The sequence below is a fragment of the Perca fluviatilis genome, chromosome 16 (assembly GCF_010015445.1).
Source record: "Perca fluviatilis chromosome 16, GENO_Pfluv_1.0, whole genome shotgun sequence".
Taxonomy (NCBI): Eukaryota; Metazoa; Chordata; class Actinopteri; order Perciformes; family Percidae; genus Perca; species Perca fluviatilis.
Genome location: NC_053127.1, coordinates 26,595,420 through 26,622,703, shown reverse-complemented (window position 1 = coordinate 26,622,703; position 27,284 = coordinate 26,595,420). Strand labels below are relative to the sequence as shown.

At 39.9% G+C, this 27,284-nt stretch overlaps 1 protein-coding gene across 1 annotated transcript; it reads right to left on the bottom strand.

The window, feature by feature from the left end:
• Positions 1-7,680: 7,680 nt before the first annotated feature.
• On the bottom strand, positions 7,681-26,763 carry kif4 (kinesin family member 4). Its single transcript, XM_039777564.1, has 31 exons — positions 26,535-26,763; positions 25,069-25,208; positions 24,498-24,612; positions 24,051-24,241; positions 23,839-23,928; positions 23,470-23,636; positions 22,949-23,043; positions 22,659-22,778; positions 22,152-22,327; positions 21,870-21,931; positions 21,619-21,751; positions 21,319-21,377; positions 20,978-21,083; positions 18,272-18,373; positions 17,906-18,088; positions 17,396-17,499; positions 17,099-17,243; positions 16,456-16,566; positions 16,209-16,292; positions 15,826-15,939; positions 14,934-15,089; positions 14,686-14,783; positions 14,252-14,381; positions 13,962-14,132; positions 13,752-13,871; positions 13,569-13,646; positions 13,012-13,113; positions 12,582-12,749; positions 12,139-12,264; positions 10,749-10,865; positions 7,681-8,979 (listed from the first exon to the last, which is right to left on the bottom strand). Exons 2-31 carry the CDS (start codon positions 25,189-25,191, stop codon positions 8,767-8,769), a joined length of 3,759 nt encoding a protein of 1,252 aa, XP_039633498.1. The 5' UTR covers positions 25,192-25,208; positions 26,535-26,763; the 3' UTR covers positions 7,681-8,766.
• Between the last annotated feature and the right edge of the window lie 521 nt (positions 26,764-27,284).

Here is a 27,284-nt window from a genome sequence, read left to right as displayed (position 1 = left end):
TAACAGGCCCAGCGCCCTGCCCCTCAGTCCAACATCCTGATTCCACACTGACTGACACAGAGGGTAGGGCCAGCGTCAAGCACATCTCTTTTGTCCCCTGCACAAAATATGTATTCAACCACTCACATGGCCTGCAGGAAAGACTCAGTGCACCCACTGCAATGTGTGCTTTTTCTGAGCCTTACCTGTGATTTGAAAACTTTGAAATCAGTGTGATCTACCATGTCACAATTCATAATACTTTTTCATCTTAATTGAAATTTGTAACATTGTAACAACAACCTTGAGCCACCTATCTATCACCTATCTGTCAACCATAATGGCCGAGACAGAATGAGTTGAAAGGTACTCCCTTTGCTCTTTGTGCTTTGCTTGTAAATGCAGCATGACACGAGCCACAGCATGATGCACACTGAAGTATCGGCACGTGAGCCCAATCTACGTTTACTGTTGCATTTCTCACATATACATACACACGCCCACGCACAATCACTGGAACAAGCAGATATGAAAGTTAGAGCTATGAAGCAATAGCATAGGAGGAAGCAAAAGACTGTGGACTGTAGTCACAGAGCAAAAGGGAGCAACAGCACAATAAAAGTCTAATTAAATGGTGTGTTAGAGTATGAGAGAGAGGAGGAGGGTGCAGAGTACATACTAATCATTAAGAATGTAACAAATAATAATCATAGTAAGTATACTGAGAGAAAAAAAGTAAATTTTTATCATTTAATACAATACATGTGAAGTTATGATATGTGACCATGACTGATAAACTCTAACAGATAATGTAATTATTTAACTTTAGGGCACCGTAATAGTGACTCATGACATGTGACACAAGCTACTGGTAATAGCACTCTTTAGAATTAACATTAACACTTAAAAGTTTGCACTGGTTTGAATACTGGTCTCTGTTGCAGGAGTGTTACATTTTATTTTATATTTTACATACCCTGGATTTCTGGATCTGACTCCTCTCTGCCATGGATATTATTTTAACATATTTCCTCTGATCTGTTAAAGGAGTGGGAAATAATACAAAAAAGATGTCATCTGGTGACCAAACAGGAACAAAAGATAATAACTGATTCATAATGAAACCGAAAATGTAGACTTTTTTTTTTATCATATCAGAATCACTGTTTATGGTGGTTTTATGATCCTCACTATGTGACTGCAGCACAAACTCCTTAAACGTAGTTAAAAAAAACAACATTTTTCTTCTAAGTAATCATTTCTTACATGTCCTGCCTCCTCTTTCAGTCATATACCTTGGTATCTTATCTCAGAAGTTCAAGGGATTGGTATGCCTGAGTGCAGAGTCCAGTGTCTCCAAGAGAGAGAATATGTGCACAACATTAATCTGCCACACAGATAAAGTCCTTTGTTGCCTCCTTTGAATCCACGGTGCCTACGGTCATAATCATTTCTGCTGCAATTTAGATGCGATAACAACATCAATCTGCTGAGCATGAAATTATACCGGGCACAAGGTCACATGCAGTCCTCCAATCTCATTGCACAGTGTTCTCATTTCTGAAATGATTGACCATTTCAGAGTAGTTGATGTTCTTGTAATGGACAAGCCTTGTCGTATTCTGAGTTCAATTAGCTAATTCAACAATCTCTAGCTTCAGTCTGTTACTTCCCATTTCTTTAATTCTGTTTTGTGCCTGCAAATGACGTTTGTCAAATGTGTGCCAAGTTTTGATGAGACGGTCACTCACATGCTACAAGCACCTATTGCCCTCTGTTACACATTTCTTACTCCACTTTTGGCTCTTTGTATATTTCCCTAATAGTTTTACTGGATGTTGGCCCTGTCATGCTAAACTTCACTGAGAAGCTGAGCTCAAAAGAAAAAAAAAAAAGCAACGTGTGAGAGCTTTCAAAGATCTTATTTCAATCAGGAGACTTCATTTCAGATATGAGATGATTTATTGTACACGTGCGTGAAATGTACAGTACAGTCTTTGGAGATTAGACTCCACCATCATTTAAAAATCCTGAGAACATTTTTAAAAGGGGTAGGGCCGAAGTATGAACCCCCCCGATGGAGCCTAGACACTGATGGTGGCGTGAGGAGCCGGAAGGCCAACGCCGAAGCCGCCGGCAGAGGCCGGCCGTAAGAGGGCCCAAGAACCGTGAGGGGCGAAGACCGGAGGAGCGGGGGAGGAGGAGGGTGGTGCACTTCCTGAAATGACAACTGAGCAGCAAAGAGAGAGAGACAGGTTTAAAACAGGGATGTCGTGCAGTGATTGGCTCGAGATTTCTTGGCAGCTTCTGATTGGTTAAGACTAAAGTGAAGGCCTCTACAGCTGATCCATTCAGGAGAGTGTGGAGTGATGATGTTTAGGAAGTCATCCTGAAAGAACTTGCGCTCAGCTCCATATGTCTGAGTTAATGTGACAACACAAAGATGTCCACTCCTCAGGCATTCCAGCTTTAACTTCAAACGCATTTCCGCTTCACAGAGCCAGGCCTCGGCCTCAGACATCCGATGACTAATGTTTCTCACATAAGGAGCCAACAAGGTTTATTTTCTCTCCATTGTGGTTGACTGGTTAGAATTCTTTTTTTAACATTGACTCAAGAGAAATTCAGTAGTCAAACATCATATTTAAGTAATCCACCTGTTTCTTCCTATTTTCATGTTATATGCAGTCGTATGTGAAATCAGCTGCAGTATAAAAATAAGAGGACTGTGTTTTATTAGGAACACCCTACTAATACCGTGTTTGACCCCCTTTCGCCTTCAGAACTGCCTTAATTCTTCGTGGCATTGATTCAACAAGGTGCTGGAAGCATTCTTTAGAAATGTTGGCCCATATTGATAGGATAGCATCTTGCAGTTGATGGAGATTTGTGGGATGCACATCCAGGGTACGAAGCTCCCGTTCCACCACATCCAGAAGATGTTCTATTGGGTTGAGATCAGGTGACTGTGGGGGCCATTTTAGTACAGTGAACTCATTGTCATGTTCAAGAAACCAATTTGAAATGATTCAAGCTTTGTGACATGGTGCATTATCCTGCTGGAAGTAGCCATCAGAGGATGGGTACGTGGTGGTCATAAAGGGATGGACATGGTCAGAAACAATGCTCAGGTAGGCTGTGGCATTTAAACGATGCCCAATTGGTACTAAGGGGCCTAAAGTGTGCCAAGAAAACATCCCCCACACCATTACACCACCACCACCAGCCTGCACAGTGATAACAAGGCATGACGGATCCATGTTCTCATTCTGTTTACGCCAAATTCTGACTCTACCATCTGAATGTCTCAACAGAAATCGAGACTCCTCAGCCCAGGCAACATTTTTACAGTCTTCAACTGTCCAATTGTGGTGAGCTTGTTCAAATCGTAGCCCCTTTTTCCTATTTTTAGTGGAGATGAGTGGTACCCGGTGGGGTCTTCTGCTGGTGTAGCCCATCTGCCTCAAGGTTGTGCGTGTTGTGGCTTCACAAATGCTTTGCTGCATACCTCGGTTGTAACGAGTGGTTATTTGAGTCAAAGTTGATCTTCTATCAGCTGGTATCTCTCGGCCCATTCTCCTCTGACCTCTAGCCTCAACAAGGCATTTTCGCCCCCCAGGACTGCTGCATCCTGGATGTTTTTCCTTTTTCAGACCATTCTTTGTAAACCCTAGAAATGGTTGTGTGTGAAAATCCCAGTAACTGAGCAGGTTGGGAAATACTCAGACCAGCCCTTCTGGCACCAACAACCATGCCACACTCAAAGTTGCTTAGATCACCTTTCGTTCCCATTCTGACATTCAGTTTGGAGTTCAGGAGATTGTCTAGACCTGGACCACACCCCTAAATGCATTGAAGCAGCTGCCATGTGATTGGTTGATTAGATAAATGCATTAACGAGAAATCTTACAGGTGTTTCTAATCATCTTTAAGGTGAGTGTATATGAACTAGCTGTGTTCTGCAAAAGTTGGAGCAGTTTTGATGATTTCACTTGCCAGCTTGGAATGGGCTTGAATGAGTTGGAAAAAGGTGATGTCACACACTACTGTGCACCAATCAGGGTTTAGCAATATTTGAATCAAATCTGATGACTGTTGGCTTGTTTTACCATTTTTAATCTGATCAAACCACACCCACGTATTCGTGATGACTAGTGTTATAATGCTTTAACATGTTTCTTATTTTTTTAAATGTTGATTGTTGCTTATTGAGTCATGAATATTCAATATTTAAAGAAAAAAAAAGATTTTATGGGGTCTTTAACATAGACCTACAGGATTTGTGACTGTCCTAATTTGAATTCACACAATTTCTGTCTATCAGTGTTCAGCCTTCGGGGTTCCTATTTCCTTTTCACTTGAGACTCTGAAACTATTTCATTCTTTTATTTATCTTTCACTAGCTCATTTAATTTTTCAACTCATTATTTCCATTGTGGTCCTCAGTGGAGACGAGAAACACGCACAGAAAGATGAGGATGTTATGAAGATAGAAGCACGGTGTCTGTGACTTACAAGTAGTGTTGGTTAGTTAAGTGCCCTAGCTGCTCTTAATAGTTTATTAATTGCTACAGCAGCAGTATGCAGAGCATATGATTGACATTGTGTGTACTGACTGGTGTAGTTTCATTACGAGTTAGCTACAGCTGCATAGCTAGACAAGTCAGTGCCAGTCAGTGTGTTTATCAACCACCCTGTCCTCTCCACTCCAGCGGAAAAGCCTGTTTCTTTACACTCCATTTGAATTATCTAACTGACAATAGGCTCATCAATTATTGATGCCCATTTGTGACACGGCTGATAACATGTGACTGTCTACGTTCGTTTCTGGGCTCCATAGCACTGAGCAGTTTCATAATGACACAAATACAGACAGCAACATTGGCCATGACATGACAATTTGCATGCCGTATCAATTATAACACAAGGATGTAATTTTTGAGGTTGAGAATTTGTGCCTTTCCTGCATCCATTAATGGTGCAAATGACTTTATTTATGTAAAGGAAATTATAATAGGTTTTTGGGGTGGGCTGCACTGGCCAGTTTTGATTATTGGGGGGGTTGTAACTCCCCCATCCCCCCTGTAAATTACGCCTATGCAATGATTTATCAAATATTCCTAATAAAGGAATATATTAGTTGCACTTTGCTGTATTTGTGTTAGTAAATGCATAGCAGATTCAAATATTTAAGCCGGATAAACCAATAACAAACATTTACACTACACAGGCTGCTAGTATCCAGGGCTGCATACCTGTACATGTAAAATGTACACAGTGGCACAGAACTACAAACATCTGTAAATGTCTTAAACTGAGTCGGTCTACGAGTACACAATTACGTAAATCATTTCAAATAATCTATCTACACATAATCTATATATTTTTTTCTTTGGAATTATCTTTATTTCATCTGTCTGCAAGTACAAATACCCACAACAAACATCGGCACTGCCCTGTATCTTGAAACAGGGATAGACTGCAGATGTGAGTAGCCCCTCCCCTGGCTAACAAACACAAAAACCTGTCTGAACAAGATCTTACACAGGCAATTATGAGGGGGAAACAAAAGCAGGATCGAGACTTTATCCTTCTTCTCCTCATTGCCCAAGTTGGAGTTTTGATTTCTCAGTCGTGACGCATCAAAGCAATCACACAAATCGGGAGAGTTTTCAGTCTTAAGAAAGCCTTTGGGTAAAGGACACATCTACCCTGTCACAATGGAGTGGATAGAGTTTGATACAGAGAAGGATCAGTAATGATCTACAAGCTCATGCACAGATTTTACAGAGCTTTAAAATATGTGTTCTAACCTCTATCGCCCTCTGTCGGTGATGACCAGAATGCATTGCAGCAGCAGCAGCAGCAGCAGCAGCAGGCCTCTGGCTCAGTATCAGCTCGTGTTACAAGTCAGCCACATTTTCACATTTGGGAAAAAAACTACGTAGCTGAGAGCAGAGATCCATCGCAAAGAAAAATATTGCAACATGTTGCTGTGTTCTTTCAAGTCTTGTCTCACATTTGATGGATTTCGCACCGTCCCCTCCTAAATCTGACAAGTGTTTTAAATGTTGAGCTCCACTGTACACGGGAAGGAAGGACCCTGCTTTTACAACTTGTCCTCTCTTTCTTCTTCAAACTATTCCTAAAACCCTTCACAACGCCTTCTCAGCTCTCCCGTCAAATGGAAGCGACCTCTCATTTCCCTTTCCTCCAACTGTCAGACATCTCTGATGAATATTTTCTGTATTCATGGATGCAGCCTTCATAACCATACATTTCCCCAAGGCCTGACGGAATCCCCCCCCCCTCTTAAGCTCAATGTGCCTGTTGTCACGTTCATGCAGGCTCATCCTGCGGATTTATTGTCTTGCTCGAATCTGTAACATGTTACTACTGTATTCCTCTGCCTCCATGGCTCTTTGTGGTCAAATATTTTGCTGAATGTACTTTGCCCTTTTATCAGACAAATCAATAAACAAATTGTCCAGTCATACAATCCTGCATTGTCTTGGTTTCCGGACGGCCTGGGAAGCAGCCACCACTGCTAAAAATGTCTCTTGCTCAGAGCACCGTGCTCTGCTGTTGATCAGGTGAAAATATTTGAAGACTTATATGGAGAAGAATGGGCAGCGATATGAAATGCCATCAGGTGGGGAGCTTTAGTTCCTACAGTACATACAGTAGGCCTAGAGACTGGGTAGTGAGAGCTGACAGCCAGAACTGTCAACAATGATTGGAATCCCCCCACCGGTATTATATGTCTTTCTATATCTTATCTATACTTGTGCTGTGAGGCAGTAACAACCATACCATCATAACTGCAAGCTAAATAGGTCATTGATTAATAATTGGTTATTCCGTTTTCTACAGAGGATACTGAAGCTTTAGTAATGTTTAAGCTTGTTTTTTCTCATTTGAAAATCAACCAAAAAAATGAACACACATTACAGCTGCTACCAGTATTCAGTGGGTTTTAATGTGGAGCTTATTTTGCAACATCCAACTCTTTTGTGCAGCAAAAGTGGTGTGTGCATCTGGCTGAAACCAGGAGACCTTGGGGCAGACCCAGGACACGCGGGCGCCCCTGTGGATCTGCAGCTGCCCTCTGAGACCCTGGAGAACCTACAAGAGGAGCTGGAAGGTACAGCCAAAACTGACTTTTTGTTGTTGTTCTGCCATTATCACCGCAGTCCAACACAAACAGCCCGTTGGGAGCTTTATCATGATCCATTAAAAAAAAAAAAAAAAAATGAGCTAAATTGTAACTATCTGACAAACAAAATGTCAGAAAATAGTGAGAAAAAAATTTAGCTGCACTGACATTTGGGATATTAGCTTGTTGAAGGTACTGTATGTATGTATATCTGCATATATGTTAGTAAACAGGTACCATGAAAATTTTAGTACAAAACAGTAAGAAAAAAACCCCAAAAAACAATGCCAGTAATTTAGAAACAGTGAACCCTATAACATGACACCAACTAGGACGCAAAGTTTATTTATTATTAAAAGTAACTCATCCCAGTCAATGCATATCTTGGTTCTATTTTTTTTAATAATACATATTTAATTGTCAGGCTCTAGGTTACAAATGTCCAAAATTCCTAAGATGTTAAATGACACACATTATAAAAGGAAATCATTAAACATTTGAGAAGCTGGAACCATTAAATGTTTGCCATTTCTGCCTTATAAAAACATAATTTGTTTCCAAAATTAAGTTTTACTCTGAAAACATCCGACCTTAAACCATCCAACAATTATGTGCAGACACAGCTCAGTTGTACAGTATATTAACTGCAGTATTTTATTCATCCTATTCTAAAAACAATGTGGAACACATAGAAAGGATGCTCACCAAAATGTTGTGGACTATTGATCATGGGAATAACTTGTGTTCTGTGCTCATACTTCTGCCTAAACCGCAGCATTTTAAACAAACCGACAAATACAAGGATCCAGTGTACTGAATTTGGTCTCAAGATCATAAATTCTTAACACCTCAGGCTCTGCAGCCCTTGTAGAAATGGATTGAAAAGAAAATAAGCAGCAAAACAAGGAAAACGGCATGAACAACAAAAATACCAAAGACATAATGTGATTGAGCTACTTTGATGAATTGTTTATTTTGTCGTTTAATTCATATGAATGCAGTGTTCCATTTTAGGATTTTTTTTTTTTTTTATTCAATGTCAAAACAGCTTTCCACTAAAAAGTAACTGCCGTAACAGACTACTGAAATAAAAAAAGAAATAAATTATTTTCATCAACTTATGACACCAAGTTATTAAACATTGACACACATTCAGACAAAAAGAAAACGTTTGTTCTTTAAAAACAAGATTTGACTGGAAGACTTTATTCAGCTCAGATAGTAAAAGCACAGTGAAAAACCTAAAAGGTCGCTCACCAAGACGTTGGGTTATAATGTGTTGAATAGTACCAATGTAAAACAGCTTGGCTGTAAATTGGTGCACTACTGATTTTACAAATTACAAAGTAAATTTAGTCTTACTAAATAGGAAATATCAACTAACACGTTAAACTAAAATATTCTGTACAGGCTTCTTGATCATCATCATTGTGAATTCCAGTAAAAGATTCAATGCTATTCACAGTCCTTTTGTTACCCTCTACAGAAAACTGTGCCTTAGAATCAACAGCTAATTTCCTGTTACAGTACACAACAGTTTAGTCACATATAAAAAAAGAGACGCCGACAAAACATTTAACCAAACACATATGGACACCTCAGGTAAAAAGCCCTACCCTGCTCTGTCCTGATTAAGATTCCTCTCGGATTGGAGTGCATCCAGAGAAAAAACTGTTCTGAAAACTCGTCAGCAGTCTTTTCTTCTTCTTGAGGAAGCTGACTGTTGTTCTGTCCTCACTGTAATCCTCCTCCTCCTCCTCCTCCTCCTCCTCCGGAAAGCTAGGCTTTCTATCCAACTTCAGGTCTGCAGTGGGATGTCCCATGTCTCCGATTTCTTTTAGCACCTGAAATAGTGCACATTAGTTTGTATTAGTATTTACAGTTCCAGTTGCAACAGGCATTGCAGGTAAGAAACTATATGCCAAAACATATTTACAATCAAAAGAGTTTTTAAATGTCACTGTATTGTTTGAGTTGTTGTGGAAACGTTTGCCTAAATAAACAGGAATAATACAGTGGTGAGACATCGATAACGCAGGGTTTCCTGCAGCACTTTGCAGCTAAGGCGGACGCCTAACCCCACAGTCACATTAGCTACAAAAGAGAGCGACATGCACTCACTTGTGGGCGCTCCTGGGCGTGCCTAGCCTACTCCTGGTTGCTTGGCAACAGTAAACAGAAATTCTTCGGTGCTACCTTCAAGCACGTCTTAAAAGTTACTTCAGAAGTATTGTTAAGTCACAAGAACGATGTTTTTGGATTTAAAAGTATTTATTTCTCGATAAAAAGTAACAAAATATATGAGATAAAATGCCAAACATATCAGATATATACAGAAATACGATGTCCTGAAGCGTTTTCCGCCATCTTGAATTATTTTCTTCGACTCGAGCCACTGACCTACATCACGCTGCCCTCACTCCGATTGGCAGTCGCTTTGTCGCATCGCTCAGCATTTGCATAAAATAGACTTCTTGTCTATTCTGGCCCCGCCTTGCTCCTGGCAGCGGCGAGCTCGTCGCTTGTAAAACAGCCGCTCCCATTGAAAATGAATGGTAGCCTGTCGCTTTGTCTCGGTCTCTTGTAGCTAGTGTGACTGTGGGGTAAGTAACAGACGCCTGCTGCCTTAACTACATCGTCAAAAAATAAAAATGTACGTATATGAGCAATATACGAAAAACCAGTCAATGGTTAATGATCGGTTAACATTTCAATTTCTTTTGGAAGGCTGGCTGCCAAAAATCGGCACTTACTAGCCAAATAATTAGCCTGAGGTAAAGGATAGCTATCAGTAGATAGAAGTGACGTGGTGGCTGGCGTCTGGTGTGCGCGCCAGTGTTTGTGTGTTTGCGTGTGTGTGTGTGTGTGTGTGTGTGTGTGTGTGTGTGCACGCACGCCGGCCCGCCCACCGTGAAGCAGCACAACAGAAGAAAGTAGCTGCACCTTCACCAAAATTAACACTGAAAAACAGAACTATTTTGGTACAAACATTTACTCGCCATTTGGCAGATAGCCACATAGATATCATTTATTAATTAGGGCCCGAGCGCCGACAGCGGCGAAGGCTCACCAAAATTGGCGGTCGCATCAAGTCTGGTGACAATTTACGTATTTTAAGGGTTACGGGAATAGGCGCACAAAAACGGCTCACTAGCGCCCCCTACAAAACTTTAAAAAATTGAGCCCCTGCAGTACATTTAACGTAGACTCACGAAACTTGGTGCACATATGTAGCATGTCAAGAAGTACAAAAAAACGTCATTGGAAACATACCCTAAACCCAACAGGAAGTCCGCCATTTCAAATTGAAAGTTCGAAATTTGTGCCATTTTGGCCATTTCCACTTTAACGAACTCCTCCTAGAGATTTCATCCGATCAACTTCAAATTTGGTCTGTGCCATCTTAAGACGTTAAACATGAAAAGTGATTAAAAGAAACACTTTGTCATAGGGCATGGCCATAGTGAGGCGGCCATTTTGTGCGTTTCGCCATCTAAACAGAAAGTGGGTGTAACTTGATTGCACATTGTCCAATTGACTCGAAACTCAATCAAGGCCACTGCATGGATGATTATTCCTTGTATTGCCAAGTCTTCAGAAGGAGGCAGCTTACCTTCTTAGTGGGTGTACAAGATGGCGGCTTGAAGAACGTGGTGTTTTCAGGGCTGACGGATGGGGGATCTTGAAGAGACACTGAGTCTCTGGAAACATTTGCTGTCTGACTTCCATCCTGAAATGAGTAGAAGTCCAAAACAGAGAACAATGTGTATTGTTCTGCATTGCATTTCCATAAAAGCACCCTATATGTTCATCAAAGCACATCAAGCTTCCCCCCTCTCACTCTCCTCCTTGCCCAATAATGTCCGACCTGGAGCAGGCAGCTTTAAAAATAAAATAAAAAATAGTGGAAATGGGTGGTTGTACACTATAGATGGATTTTTTTTTTTTTTTTTTTCCCCTTTCAGTTATTTGGATTTTGCTTGGGAATATCTGCCTCCTATTTACATGTATTACTGCTACTGTAGTCTCACATTGCCGGACGTGAAATAAGGTCTGGCTACGCCACACATAGATACATTCCCGGATAGGAAAAAAAACAGCCCTGGTTTGTTTGCATTTTAAATAATCACAATTGTCTTGGGTGGCGCTAAGCTCCGGATGCAGAAACGGTGGCTCTGCAAAATCGTCTCGGGAAGGAATTTGTGTTGGTGCAACATTTGCATTAAGGGATGTGAGCTCTGGCATTAAAATGGCTAAGCGCACCGTTGTTTGTATGTTTGCAGTGTCTCATCTGTTCTAAAATAATAGAACGCCAAAATTACACAAGCATCGTTAAACTAGTACCAGGTTGTTATGGTTTGTCAAGTATTACTTTAAAAGGTTTCCAATATTTCTATTCAACATTGATGATGTAATAAATATTAGTCTAATAGTTCAATAATAACTTCAGTTGTGTTATTCTCAGTTATTACATTATAAATCAATATTCAAAAGTTAATATCTTCCAACATCTATAATTAGATTGGTTGGTGTAATGTATGTGGTGTTTGCATGCATTTAAAAAGGAACATTTTATTGTGATGAGCTTTGACTGTGTGGAGCAGTTATTATATAAAAGTTTTCCATACAGTTCAGTTGAGTAATTAAACGCACATCCTGACGATACTTTTTTTACAGCAGATATTTTGACCTGTCATAGTAGGAATAGCACAGGTGAAATTGATAACCTTAACTATGGCTCAGTTCTATTAAGTGTCCAAGTCATCTATTTCAATGAGCCAGCATGTACAATTCCAGGGCCACCCCCTAAGTGGAATCCAGCCATCATTAATGTTATTAAATATAGACCTGGGCTAATGTCAAAATGTCTGCCCTAAAAAAAGGACTACCCAACATGCAGATGTTTCAGCACAGATTGATCATCAACAGTCTGGTATACATACCTGCAAACTCAGAAGGGCTGAAAAAGATGACACATCACTGGAAATCATTAGATAACTTACGTCAGCAAGCACCTGGTGATCCATATTTCGACATTTCTCATGATCACATTGGCAGTTCTCCCCGCATGTCATCTTTCCTTTGCGGCACCTGCACTGCTTGTTGCTGCATCGGCCTTTACACGCACACTAAAGAAAGAGAAATCATGACAGAATTCTTTTTTTCTTCATCAGATGTAACAAGATGAGATTCAGGAATTTTGCTTTAAAACTCTCAAATGAACATGAAGTCGATTTTGGACAGCACTAATCTGCTTTTCGCGCATCTAGTGCTCTTTGAATAATGTGACATTTTTCAGAGAGGCTGATTTAATATCCTGGACGCAATTTCTTCTTCTCACCCTTCACAATCTTTCAGTGAGCACTGTGGACAGCCAGCGTCTACGAGCTAACTGGTTTCATACACAACGCTTGAAGATGACCCCCGATCTTAATCCCGGTCTTACCCCAGTTGCTTTGGGTTTCTTTGACGTTCTGCGTCCCTTCTCAGTTTTCTCAGGACGCCACTCGTCCTCTTCCCCCTCATTCTCATCCTCACTGGAAGACACCAGCTCTTCAACGTTGATGGCCATATTCTGCGGCGCTTTAGCTGTGGTGAAGCGCCTCCCTTTAGGCTTTGGTTGGGAGAAAACACAAAGGAAAATCAACACACTTTGACTTTAAAATTAATAACCCTGAAGTTCTCAGAGAATTTCACATCTAATGCCAAAATTATAGTTCACAGAATCATTCCATATTGGTTTAATGTATTCTTTCAGTTTAAACATTGGCCCTGACCAAAACACATTCAATGACTATAGGGAAATACATGAGAAAACTGAAGTAACTTTGTATAAAAACAACAAATGGGAAGGTAGAATATCTACAATAACTTACCTTCGGAGGAATGTACTCAAACGAGTCATCTAGGTTCTTTTCATTGTTGGTTGTAGGCACAAGGATTTTCTTTTCACTTGCCAGGTGGAGCAATGAGAGTTTCTGTGGAAGAAAAAAAACAAAAACAAAAAAAAAAACATAGTTTAGACGTGGTTAGGTCTGAACCAATCACACACACACACACACACACACACACACACACACACACACACACACACACACACACACACACACACACACACACACACACACACACACACACACACACACACACACACACACACACACACACACACACACACACACACACACACACACACACACACACACACACACACACACACACCAGCACTTAACATTGTAACACCTTTGTAAAATGATTTGTCATCCGATCATTAGAGTCAACAAGAAAATCTGTTATTTTCAACATTTTGTGACTTCAAGTCCCTGCTCTCGTCAATGTGGTATGCACTAGTGAATGTTATTGATCATTTATAATTTAACTTAACATTTAGATGATAACAAAATAAATGTAGATGGAAGTTGAAGTTGAATACCTGTCTGTATTGCTCATTCTGCTCCACAAGGGATTGGTTCTGCTCACTTAATGCTCGTAGCTTTTCAAGCTCTTCTTCCTAGAATAATGTTACAAATACACCATATGATTAACTTTCTGTGATAACAAACAAGGATAAATGCAGAGAGGTTGATCAAACACTTTTCAGGTAGCAGAGACAAACCTGAACTTTGAGGCGTTGGAGAAGCTCCTTCTCCTTTGCACTCTGCCTATCTTTCTGCTTGGTTTCGTCCGACTCTTCACATATGGGTTTGTTCTGCAGCTGGTTAAGGAGGTAAAGGACCTTTACAAGAAAACAAACAATTATAGAACATTACATTTCATAAGTTAGCATGTCTTCTGAAATAAGTAAATGAGTAAAAGCCATGAGCACCTTCTCTTGATGCCTCTGCTCTAGGTCTAGCAACTGCTGCTGGTGCTCCATGTCCATGGTTGACATCACATTTCTCTCATCAGCCAGCATCTTCCTTAAATCTTGTCCATTCCCCATCTCCTGTTTGAGTTCACTCTCCAGCTTGGCACTGGCTGTTTTAGCAGCGAGCAGCTAAATAAAAAAGGGGGAAATTGAGTGATTGTTTTTTTGGAATCACGAACAGCAACAAATCAATGCACTATTACTAATTTAACACAGGTGTGAATAAATAATCTTTAGCATTAGCTCACCTCAGACATGAGGACCTTAAGGGCACACTTGGCATCGACTATGGTTGTGATGCTATCGAAGCGCTGTTTCAAACGCCCCTCGCTGTCTGCCACGAGAACTTTCTGCTGAAGGTCAGCGATCTGGGCATTCCTGTAAAGACAAATAAATCCACAAATCTTAACAATTCAAAAATCAATTCCGTGTTTCCTGTAGATAGGTTTTGTAAAACCGATATTGTTATTTCAAAGAGTAAAAGAATCTTTACAGCAATGAATTAAAAGCACATATAGCTGGCAAAAATATGTGAGTGCATTTATGTGTATCATTTATTGTGGGCGATATGGCTCAGCAATTGATAGGAAGATCATTAGACGTACGGGGGAGGCAGAGTCTGATGAATGCAGGTCAAAAAAGCTAAACAAAAGCACTGACTGCATTGCTTTGTCAGACTCACCTGAGGTCCATTTCTGTCTGCAGACTCTCCACCTGTTTGGTCAGAGGAGTTTCCAGCGCTCCCTGGGTCTCCAGCTCAGAGATTATCAGTGTCCGACGCTGCATGGAATGACACCACAGAGCAAAGTCTAAGCAAATGGATTCTTTCTAACATTTCTACTTTGGAAAGCACTGGATGTCCCATGTAGTCTTAATTCTGTGCATATTCCCACAGTGTGCATGCTCAACAGTAGAGAATTGACATCTCACCCTGATTTTGGCAGCGGGTCGGTCCCCTGCCTCTATCTGCTGTTTGAGGTGGTTAATCTCCTGAGCCAAAGCCTTCCTGTCCTCCAACAGATCTTTGAGGTGGCGCCGGGCCTCCTCGGTGCTAACCAGCACCTCCACTTCATTTAGAAGCCATGTCTGCTCACATAAATACAATCACAGAGTTAAGGCAGCAACATAGGCATTGTTACTCTTTTGGGTAAATTCACATACTGTATGGTCACAATACTGTTCTGACTTTTGTTAAGGAAAATCAGTCATCATGTTCTGAAGTCCACTGTTTAGAAAGGCTAAAAGGTCTGTTTCATTAAACAGCTGAGGCATCATTCATATCCTCTCCTCTGCTGCTGAGGTGAAGAGAATCACTACTGGTGAAGCATAAGAAGCCTCAAAGTCTAAAATAATTCAACTAATTTGATACATTGCCAATAAGGCTTTACCGTTGCGTATATCGGTAACTGACAGTTTTGTTTTTTTGCTTGCTCACAACAATTCTCCATCAGCATAATGAGCTTTATATGGTTAGGATGTTGCATTTCTGCAAGTTTATTTTGTGCTTGTTCAAAGCACGTACACACACCGACACCAAAGGGAGAGGTGGGAAAGGCAGAGGTAAAAATCCCCACTCAAAACCGGGTTATAATTTGCCTACCTACTCATGTTCTGCATTATCGAATGTAATTATCGGCTGAAATTCCATTTTCAAAACCGTAATCAAATATTGTTACTTATCGGCCACCGATATAATGGTACCGCTATATAGTGCATCCCTAGCAATAATAAATGATGCTCTTTTTTTTTTTCTTAGTTAAGCCTAGTAGACCAAATACAGTTTTTGTGACTACAGAGAAGTCCTAGAACCAAGTTGTACTACCTTAACTCTTGCAGCAGCTCCCTCCATTCCTCTGTGAAGACCTTCTTTGCGTTTCTCGGCTACCTCACTTCTCTTCTGTAGGGCATCTTTCAACCGCTTGTTTGCAGCTGCAGCCTGTGGAAGGAAAACAAGCTTTAAATAATTTCCAGTTACAATTATTTCTAACAGTTTGACATTATACTATTCAGACTGAATTGCCTGCCGAAATTGAGAAACGGGGGAGTGACTCAGAGGTTTGCAACCAGGTTAGTGTGGGTCACAGATTTAAAATAATATACAGTACGTACTTGCTACTTCACAGATGTTGTAAATATGAACTCCAGCATATTTACTTATAGATCTCGTCAATGAAATTGCACAGGAAACAGACAAAGAGGCCTCACCTCCTCAGTTTTACGACGCAAAACACTGGCTTGTTTCTGGAAATCCCTCTCAAGTTTAAGCAGCTCATACTGGCGCTTACGATCCTGTAAAACAGATTAAAAAATAAACTGTGGGGTTCACGCAGCCAAGTTACCTAAATGAATAAGTATGAGGAAAAAAAGAATTTAGAATCAAGATTTAAAGAATCCATGAATAAAATGTTGGTTAAAGAAAATTACTGCAGTGTCTCTCTTGATCTCCCCATACCTTCTCCTTTAGCTGCAGCACCTCCCGGTCCTTCTTGCTCTTCCACTGTCTGAATTTCTCAGAGTCATCCCTCATCTGCCTCATTAGCTGTGTACGCTGGGTCTTCATAGCCTGTGAGAACACAGCGTTAATGTGCTTGGATCTGGCATTTGTGGCTTACAAGTCATATTTGTATCAGCAATGCTCTATGCCAACTCAGTGCGTGATGATGATCATAATTTGTGGTCTTTACAAAAGAATTTGACCACCCCACACTGTTCAATGCACTGAAACGAATGGCCAGATACAAAGATATATTGTCACTGCTATTTGGTTCATATGTAACATTAACAAGTTCCTTTTTTTAATATTATTGAGATGGCTTTTTGACCCAAGACCACTCTGTGATGGTAGAATAACTTTTGTTCATGTACAAAGTCTTCTGCATAAAATCATATCTTCTGAAATGCAAAATCTAATTTTAACATAAAAGTAACAATATATTGGGTACAAAAAGAAAGAAAGAAAGAAAGAAAGAAAGAAACAAACAAACAGTCATTAAAAAAAAAAAACATATCCAAACTAATATAAGTGCTCCTTTACACTTTACATAAATAATGCACCCCTCACCATCAAAGGAACTAGAAAAGTAAAAGTCAAGAACCTGTATCTCCTGCATGAGCTTGCCAACTTTCTGAACAGAGGACTCCTTGAGTTTCAGCAGTTTGGACTGCTCCAGAAGCTTCTTCTTCATGTCTCCGAGGTTGCCCTCCAGCTCCTGCAGTCTCTTTCTCCGCTGCTCACTGAGCCTAGAAGAAGGCGGTGGATGTCAGATGAAGCAGGAAGTAAAAAGTGAAGCCTACTTTACTTTCATGTCAAAACAAATTAATAATATGTTTGCCAAATAATGAAGCTACATGCACAACCAAACCATGGCCAAAAAACTCTTAAGTGTTCGTACTTAGCCTGGTTAGTGTCTTTCTTTGCAGACTGAAGTGCAAAAATAAGTTCCTCTTTCTCCTTCTGCAGAGAATCCACTGCGGTCTGTAGAGTCTGTACATTTTTCTGAAGGACAAGACACCAAGAAGAATAAAACGTGTCCATCATATCTCAACAATTAAAAAACATGGTTCATAATTGATAAAAATTACACAAAATGTCTATACTCTAAACTCAACCCATTACAACTCCCATGGGAATCTAGAATGTTTACCAGTGGATGTTATAGCATCTGGGGTGGGGTGATGCTATGAATGCTATTTTTATACAGTAGGGGACAGATTATGTCCTGGTGAAAAACTGTTCAATCGTCTAACTCCACAATTTAGTAACACAGTTTACAGTCTTCTCACTAGTTTTCAAAAAGTATTTTTCATCTATAATGTGATTAGAACAAAATCACTGATTTTATGTTACCCGGACTTTACATGATTTATTGTTTGAGTCAAAAACGGATGCTAAATCCTCTTACCTGGTGCTCCGATTGCATCGGCTCCAACTGGGTGTCATTCTGGCACATTTTCTTCACAAAAGCTTCCTTCAAGCTCAACACTTTGTTCAGCTCAATCAGTTCCTTGGAGAGCTGGGCCTGCCGCAGTGCATGATGGGTTGTAAAAGCCTCCGGGGAGTCCTTACCAACAAGGCCAGTGGCATCCTGTTTCATGTGTTAAAAAGGTGGGAAACATCTTAATTTACATTTGGTTTAGAAATAGTACGTATGAATTGTGCACGCTCAGTGTAATGGAAAACAAAACACTGCAGAATTCTCAATTTTGTAAAGTATCTTTGATATAAAACGATCATCTAATGTAAATATTATGAGACCAAAGGTACGTACTGATGGGGATTCATCATTGTTACTGCCATTCCCAGACAACTCTGATCCATCCTCTCCTGCAGCCATAGCGTCGATGGAGGCGGCGATGCCTGCACTCTCATTCTGAGAAAACCCAACAAACAGTAAATCATGAGATTCAGTATTATGACCATCAAATCAACAGTGTTGGATTTGAATTTGTTCCACCTGATACATAATTTCTGATTTAAAAAAAAAGAAAGAAAAGAAAAAAGTAATCAATTTAGTATTTTAAAGTCTATAGAACGCAAATTTCAGCATTACTTCTACTTTGTCTTTGGGTGGATTATAAAATATGTATTGTAAATATTGTATACACTCACCTAAAGGATTATTAGGAACACCCTACTAATACCATGTTTGACCCCCTTTCACCTTCATAATTCTTTGTGGCATTGATTCAACAAGGTGCTGGAAGCATTCTTTAGAAATATTGGCCCATATTGATAGGATAGCATCTTGCAGTGGATAGAGATTTGTGGGATGAACATCCAGGGTACGAAGCTCCCGTTCCACCACATCCCAAAAATGTTCTATTGGGTTGAGATCTGGTGACTGTGGGGGCCATTTTAGGACAGTGAACTCATTGTCATGTTCAAGAAACCAATTTGAAATGATTCGAGCTTTGTGACATGGTGCATTATCCTGCTGGAAGTAGCCATCAGAGGATGGGTACATGGTGGTCATAAAGGGATGGACATGGTCAGAAACAATGCTCAGGTAGGCTGTGGTATTTAAACGATGCCCAATTGGTACTAAGGGGCCTAAAGTTTGCCAAGAAAACATCCCCCACACCATTACACCACCAGCAGCAGCCTGCACAGTGATAACAAGGCATGACGGATCCATGTTCTCATTCTGTTTACGCCAAATTCTGACTCTACCATCTGAATGTCTCAACAGAAATCAAGACTCATCAGACCAGGCAACATTTTTACAGTCTTCAATTGTCCAATTTTGGGTAGCTCGTGCAAATTGTAGCCTCATTTTCCTATTTTTAGTGGAGATGAGTGGTACCCGGTGGGGTCTTCTGCTGGTGTAGCCCATCCGCCTCAAGGTTGTGCGTGTTGTGGCTTCACAAATGCTTTGCTGCATACCTCGGTTGTAACGAGTGGTTATTTGAGTCAAAGTTGATCTTCTGTCAGCTGGAATCAGTCTGCCCATTCTCCTCTGACCTCTAGCATCAACAAGGCATTTTCACCCCCCAGGACTAGGGTTGGGTAACGTTTGGATTTTTACGATTCCGAACAGGTACTTTTAAAACAATTGCGATTCCTAACCAATTCCTAAACAGATTCTTGAAAAACTGAAAAGGACATAAAAGAAAGGCTTTTTTATGGAGTTCTTTTTTTAAATTGAAAATCATTTAAATTTAACAATATATTAACGTTTTAAAGTACTTAAATATATAATAAGTAAACCTAAGTCACCTAACACACAACTACAATAATTTAACAAATAACAGTTACACTATTAACAAGTAACAACAAAATAAATGTTGAGTTGGTATGCCAATCAGCTTCAAACTTTAGCAGTTCTTTTGCAGAAAAATTACAATATTTGCCTTCTCTGGCAAGATAGGACACCTCTCCTGACTTATGGCATGTCCTGCACAGGAGAAAACTCTCAGATGGTGTCCAAGAGGTCCACACACACACACACACACACACACACACACACACACACACACACACACACACACACACACACACACACACACACACACACACACACACACACACACACACACACACACACACACACACACACACACACACACACACACACACACACACACACACACACACACACACACACACACACAGGTATGAGTTTGAAAGGGCAGACAATTTGGGGAGGCTGTCCCGCTTCCCCACCACCAGGCTACAGGGTCTTGTCCTGAACGATAGACTAGCAGAGCAAGTGTAATATATTTACTAGCGATCACGTACAGTGAATGGTTAATATGCTTTCACGTCCGTTTTGGGGGGAAATATGCCACTTTAAAAGTAGCCTACATTTACGGTAGCTAGCTAACGGTAGACTACAGAGAAAGTGGGATATTTTTACGTCCGTTTCGGAGCGTGTATAAAAAGCCGTCTATCAGCAGAGATTATAGAGTGCATGTCGCAGAATAGCGCGGACACACGGGCACGTGCACCACTCAAAAGGGAGAAGAAAAAAAAAAAGTCTGCCGCTGTCCAGAGCGACAGAGGGAAAATATTTCAGTCGGAACCGAAATGAGAAACCAAAATTTGTGTTTTAATCCAGTCCAAATACTACCGTTTGCGTAGGAACCAGTTCCATAGTGGAACCGGGTTTCGGTACCCAACCCTACCCAGGACTGCTGCATCCTGGATGTTTTTCCTTTTTCAGACCCATTCTTTGTAAACCCTAGAAATGGTTGTGCGTGAAAATCCCAGTAACTGAGCAGATTGGGAAATACTCAGACCAGCCCGTCTGGCACCAACAACCATGCCACGCTCAAAGTTGCTTAGATCCCCTTTCGTTCCCATTCTGACATTCAGTTTGGAGTTCAGGAGATTGTCTAGACCTGGACCACACCCCTAAATGCATTGAAGCAGCTGCCATGTGATTGGTTGATTAGATAATTTAATTAATGCAAAATGTAACAGGTGTTCCTAATAATCCTTTAGGTGAGTGTATATTGTAAAATGGCTTGTGTACCTTGAGCTCCAAGATGATGTCTTGCAAGTTCTTCATCACCTCAACATTCTCCTTCAACTCTTGATCCTCCAGTTTTTCCAACAACTTCTCAAGATTCACTGTACATCTGAAATAAATGTATTAAAAAAAAAAAAGAAAAAGAAAAAAGAAAAAGTGTGGCTCAATATTATCATTGTGACAGTGGTACAAAAAAAAAAGAAGCAAATTGGCTGAAATACAAATCAATATTGACATTGGCCATCAAAAACCAAACAAAGCTTTTAACAAGAATAGCTCAAGTATTCTGTGTGTCGTTAGACCCGTCCTGAAGCTCTGCAGGGTTCATGCCTTTGTAAACTTACGCTGCGTGGTCCCGCAGTTGTTCCAGTCTGCTTTGTAGTTTCTCATTTACTTGTTCAGTCTATAAAAAAAAAGAAAAGCAAACAATGTGATAAACATGATGGATGACAATACAAAACATTCAAATGTCACAGAAAAGAGATCAGATAAACCGTACATTTTGAAAATTAAGGTCTTGGCTTTGTTTCCTAGCCATAGGTACAAAAGAACACATCATCACCATAGAAACTGTTTCCCCATCAGCGTTCAACAATGACTTTGGAGGAAGGAGGATTAGTAAATGTGGTTACGGTCTGGCTCACCATAATGATCTTTTCAAACATGAGGGCAGTCTGTCCAGCTGCCTGGCTCAGCTCCCTGCTTAGCTTATTGTTCTCGTTCTGCAGGGAGCGATTCCTTTCCAACAGCTTAGTCATCTTCTCCTCTGACTCTGGCCTGTAACAGAGGGACCGAGTAACCGTTATGGCTTCTTGTTATGGGTAATACGTACCCTGGGAGCATTTATCCAACATCCTGTTAGGACATCAGCCTATGGGGAAATTTGATGCCTTACCCAGAGAGCATCGGAGCTACTCCTCCACGGGCATGTAGTAGCATCACCTGCAGCTCCTGAACCTAAACAAGTGTATGAATAAAAGACATTTGCTACATTTTAAAAATGGAAGAATTAAGGCTTGTATCACACACTTTCTGTTCTCTCAATCTTCAACAAAGATTTAACTTGTTAACGAGTAAATTATCTGCATTTAACTTGCAGCATAATTTCATAAGCCAATGACAGTTTGAAATCTGACTATGAAGTCAACGTCACACTCCAACTCTCCAATTTCCGTACCTGTTGTTTCAAATGGTTCATTTCGGCAGCTCGGGGGTCAACATTGACTATAGGTTTGTTTTTAATCTTGCGAGCTCTGTCAGCATATCGCAGCGTGTTGATGGTCTCCTCCATGTTGGAGTCTGCAGGACTGATGCACGCAATCATCAAAGTGTGGCTATTGCCTCCCAAAGAATCTGATGACAAACCGGGAAACAATTTACAGAAGTGCTTAGTACAATCACTCTTCAGTCATTTACTATTTTGCGTTGTTTGTACTTTGAACATCTGCCTGTACATACTGCTGCCATTTTCGTGTTAAACAAAAAAAAAAATAAAGCTAAACGCAGTTCCTGTTGAGCACGTACCAAAATTACACTTCCCTGGACAACAATGCTGTTAATAGAGCAGAATGAAGAACGTTCCCTTTGCCAATAGAAGCAGCATACTGTATGTGTTACAAAGTCAGGATGTTATCTGAGACTAATGACCACAACATAACTTTTGAACATCTAAATCAAAGCTTACCTTGTAGCAGACGAGTGAGCTTGGAGTCTCTGTAAGGAACAAAGCTATTTTTTTTGCTTTCATCCCCTAAGGCACTGATAACATTACCCAAAGACAAAAGGCCACGATTGATGCTGATGCCTGAAGATGAAGAGAAATAGCATCAAAACAGAAATGCTGTTATTAAGGGCATGTTTCATTACAAAGAGACAAAAGAAATTGTATACTACACCATATATTATTGGGAGGATCATAAATTGGCAACTTTTAACCAAGTAAATCTACAGAAAAAAAAAACACAAGTAGTTTACCTTCCTTTAAACGCTCTCCCTCGGCTTTAGTTTTCTTTTGCCTTTCTGAACCCGCCAGATCCACAAGGTGCAATTTTGAAACAACTGAATCAACTCTGCAACAAAAGATTTCACAAATATTCAACTAAAGATAGTGTTTTCAATATGGTATCTTTATGAAAAAGGGCAGCCTAAACAAAGAAATCACGTCAAATCAGTACGTCAAAATTAAACAATATCTATTTGATAACCCATTTTTCAGTTTAATTTATTGTACTTGACCCTTTAGACAATATCCAACTCTTCCTAATCAATGTAAATCAAAAGTGGTTAACCTGAAGCATATATTCATTACATATTCAATGCAATACAAAGCAGTTTAATAAAAGATGTATTTGATGGTTTACCCAAACACATTACACAAAGCCGTCAACAACATGCTTTTTGTGTGCATGTCACTGTTTAAAGCTTCACTATGTGTAAACTTCAAATGACGTATGTTAAGGTTAAGTGTTTGTGTGAGAAAACACCACCAAACTAACTTGTCTGTCCCTCTGCGCTGCTCCAGTGTAATGGTGAAGATAGCATGTGAGCGTGAGGAAGCGGCATTCATCGCTGTGGAACCCACGGTGCGAGCAGAATTTCCAATCTCCAGACAACCCACCATCTCATGGGCAGAGAACACCTGCCTCTCAGTTAAACCCACAATCTGGAAGAAGAAAAAAAAACAACAACAAAAAAACAGGATATTTTCAATAAAAACAAAAGCTGACACACTATATATTATATTTAAACATGTACTGATTTAAAAGGGGTCACCAATGTATAGAATGAGAATGTATCTAACCATCAAGCTTTAAAGAAATGTGACAATTTGTGCGTTAATTTTTGTAAACCTGTCAGTCACTCACCTTAATGCCCTCTTTAGGGTCCTCCCTAATGCTGAGGCCAGGTTTATCTTTAGATGGACACAGCAAGTCCAATATGTCCTCATTATAGATCTGCAATCAAAAAAGGAAAAAAGGTTAAAAGACCATAGTGCAAGGAAACATTTGCTGAATACCAAGGAACATAATACATTTCTAAGTGACATACAAACTGTGTAAACAACATGTCCACCAACCTCCAGGTAAGATACTGCCAGACAGAAGTCACAGTCCGTCCTCCTCTCCCTTTCCTCAAAGATCATTCTGATAACTCGTGGAATAACTCCGACTGAAGGATCATTTTCTTGAGCTGATGTGTATGTTCCTCCCATGGAGAAGGTCTTCCCTGATCCAGTCTGTCCGTATGCAAGAACTGTGGCATGGTAGCCTACAAAAAGGAAAACTCAGTGAGGATGCAAAATGATTTAAAAGACAAGAGAAGAGAAAAAAATAACTTTATAATTATTTAACATCTCAGCCAATTAAATTATTTCATTAACATTTTTGTGCAGCCAATGGCCACTGAAGAGTCCTCGAGCAAAACCATGAGTCTTATGTTGCACAACCAGCACCCAGGAGTGGGGTAAAAAGTTGTTCTTACTGAATTCAATAAATCATTATATTAAAAAAAAAGGTATAACTACCTTTGAAAAGCCCACACAATAAGGGGGACACAGACGTATTGAAGACCTCTTCTTGTTCAGCAGTGGGATCGAATACATAATCATAGGTGAACGCCTTCTCTGTGCCAACTATCACCTGAAAACAAACAACACTTTAGCTTACAGATACTGGGTAGTGTAGTTGCATGTAGGGCTGCTCCCTCTTAGTCGATTAGTCAACTAATCGGTCGTTTTGGTCTTAGTCAACTTAGATTTCTTTAGTCGATTAGTCATGTTTTATGCTTTTTTTCATGCTGAATGACTTATTTCCAAGAAACGTACGAGCACATCTCTGGTAAACACAAGAATTAAAGTGGTGCTTTTGCATGACTCTTTGTGGAGAAACTCAGATTTACAGATCTGTCGATTAAATCAACTAATCGATTAGTCGATACAATTGAATGAGTGTTAGTCGACTAAGAATTTCTTCAATCGAGCACAGCCCTAGTTGCATGGGCTTTAAAAGGAAAAAAAAAATATATATATATATATATATATATTATATACACATGGATATAATGGACGTTTTTCTAAACTGTTGTTGCACACAGACCTGTTGCTCTCCTGGCACAAAAGTGAGACAGCACTGGCATCCTTCGTTGATTTCTTTAGGTACCAACGGGCGGCATCGCAAGGCAACCCGCACTGGGATCACCTTATCATCGTCATTTGTCATGATGCAAGACTTTATACCTAGTAATAAAAGAAACAAAAGAGGTTATAACGAAGCCAAGTAATATCAGTCTAGCTGCGTGGCAAGATCACATGTCATTAAAAATATCTTGAATTAACATAAAACTGAAAAACCCACCAGTGTTGATACCATAAAAATAAAATGGTTGTTCTATGGTTGATGCGGACTACAATGGCAGATGATGAGATACAGGGATTCCCATCATGAAGATAAGAGGATTTGTCTTCAGTGCTGACATGAATGATGAAACGTGAATTTTTCTTAGTGTTTAATGTAATGTTTCTGTTTTGTATTAAGTCTGTTGTTTGCTGTTACTGTATGTTGAAACTTTGATGCTGCTGCCTTGGCCAGGCCTCCCTTGTAAAAAAAAATCTGAATCTCAATGGGACCATTTCCTGGTTAAAGATAGGTTAAATAAAAAAAATTTAAAAAACAGACATTAATTGCATTAATACTGGAAGAGGATTTTGAGATGAGCTGTAGAAAATAATAATTGCTGCCGACGTGTTATTGGATGATACCAAAAAGACATCTTAACCTGATAAAGTTACAAGTTACTTGAATCATACAGAATTTTGTTAACTTTGTACATTATGGAAGAAGAGCTATATGCATTAGTGTTGCAATATGTTCATTAACGTTACTTCGACATTAATAAATGTTGATATAATAATACCAATAGACAAATGTTCTCAGAGAACACACCGGGAATAAAAAAAAAACACGCTTTTATGACGTTAGTTGATTCACTGTCTATCACTGAACACAGACGTATTTTTTGTTTGAGATGTTACATCTCAATCAGTTTTAATTGGTAGTATGCCTTCCGGTGGTGAACCATGTCGTAGTTAACCATGGCTGTTGTCATGGTGTCCAAGAAGTTGGTCTATTATTCATCAACTATGGCGCACAGGTGTCTGACATCATGTCATAAAGTCCATCCTTCGCGTAAACTGATCAAAACCGAGCTGTATAACGTTAATAAGCAAGCGATATGAAGGAACTGTACTTAGCTTTACTTCCACTCCACTCATTGTCTATTCGGGATACATAAGCTAAGCCAGTTAGCTAACAATATAACGTTAACGGTAACGTCAGCTACCCAAGAAGTAGCGTTACCGCAAAACAAGCTTCCAACTTTATGGTTAGTGGTCGTTAAAGTGCATTTTTATTGAATTGAAAACAATGCCAATTGCCAAACGAACAGTCTACAGCCCAGCTGACGGGTAATAATTAAGTTAAAGTTGGCCTCAGGTTACGTTAGCTAGTTAGCTAGCTAGCTGCAGTTATTAGCTAGCAAGACGTTGACTTTAACGTTAACTTACCTTACACGTTTCCTCGAGTGCCAACGTTTACATATCACACAACGGCATTCAGCGGTTCTGGTTGATAACGGTCAGCACTAATATAAAACACTCGTAATAAAACTTTCGAATGTTATGTGTTGCGGAGAACTTAATTAAGCTTTGTCCTTAGCCCATGGACTTAAACCAGTATCTTTGAGTTGAATGTTGTTACTGCCCGCCACTTTCAAACATCCAGCTCCTCCTCCTTCTTCTTCTTCTACTTGTAGTTTTATGGCAGAGTCAACGTAACTCGGCAGCCTTACTGACCTCTACTGGATAAAAGAAAAAACACAGTATTTGTGCAAAACCTCAACAAAGAAAATAAAAAATAAAAAAAATAAACACACACAAAAGCAATTCTTGCTTTAATCTTTCATCGTTGTCACATTTACTCTACACACATAAAACACATGTTCGCAACTTAGCAAAAATTGCCACAATTTTATGACAGAGTGAAGGCAGGAGGCAAATCCCTTTTGTTACCTGACAGAGTCCATCCCCTTAATTTCAGACAATGAGGGCAATTAAAAAAAAAAATACCCTCAATTCTTAGATGACCAATATTACAAAACAACCAAAACAAAGGTGTTAGGCATAGCGAAGAGAGCAAGCATCAATGCCGTGCTGCCCAGGCAACAGCATATGACTCAGTAATTTTGTAAGATAGACATGACATGTTAAGAAATTAAAAGCTCAGGAGAGATTTTCTTTTCCGAGATAAGTGCAAAT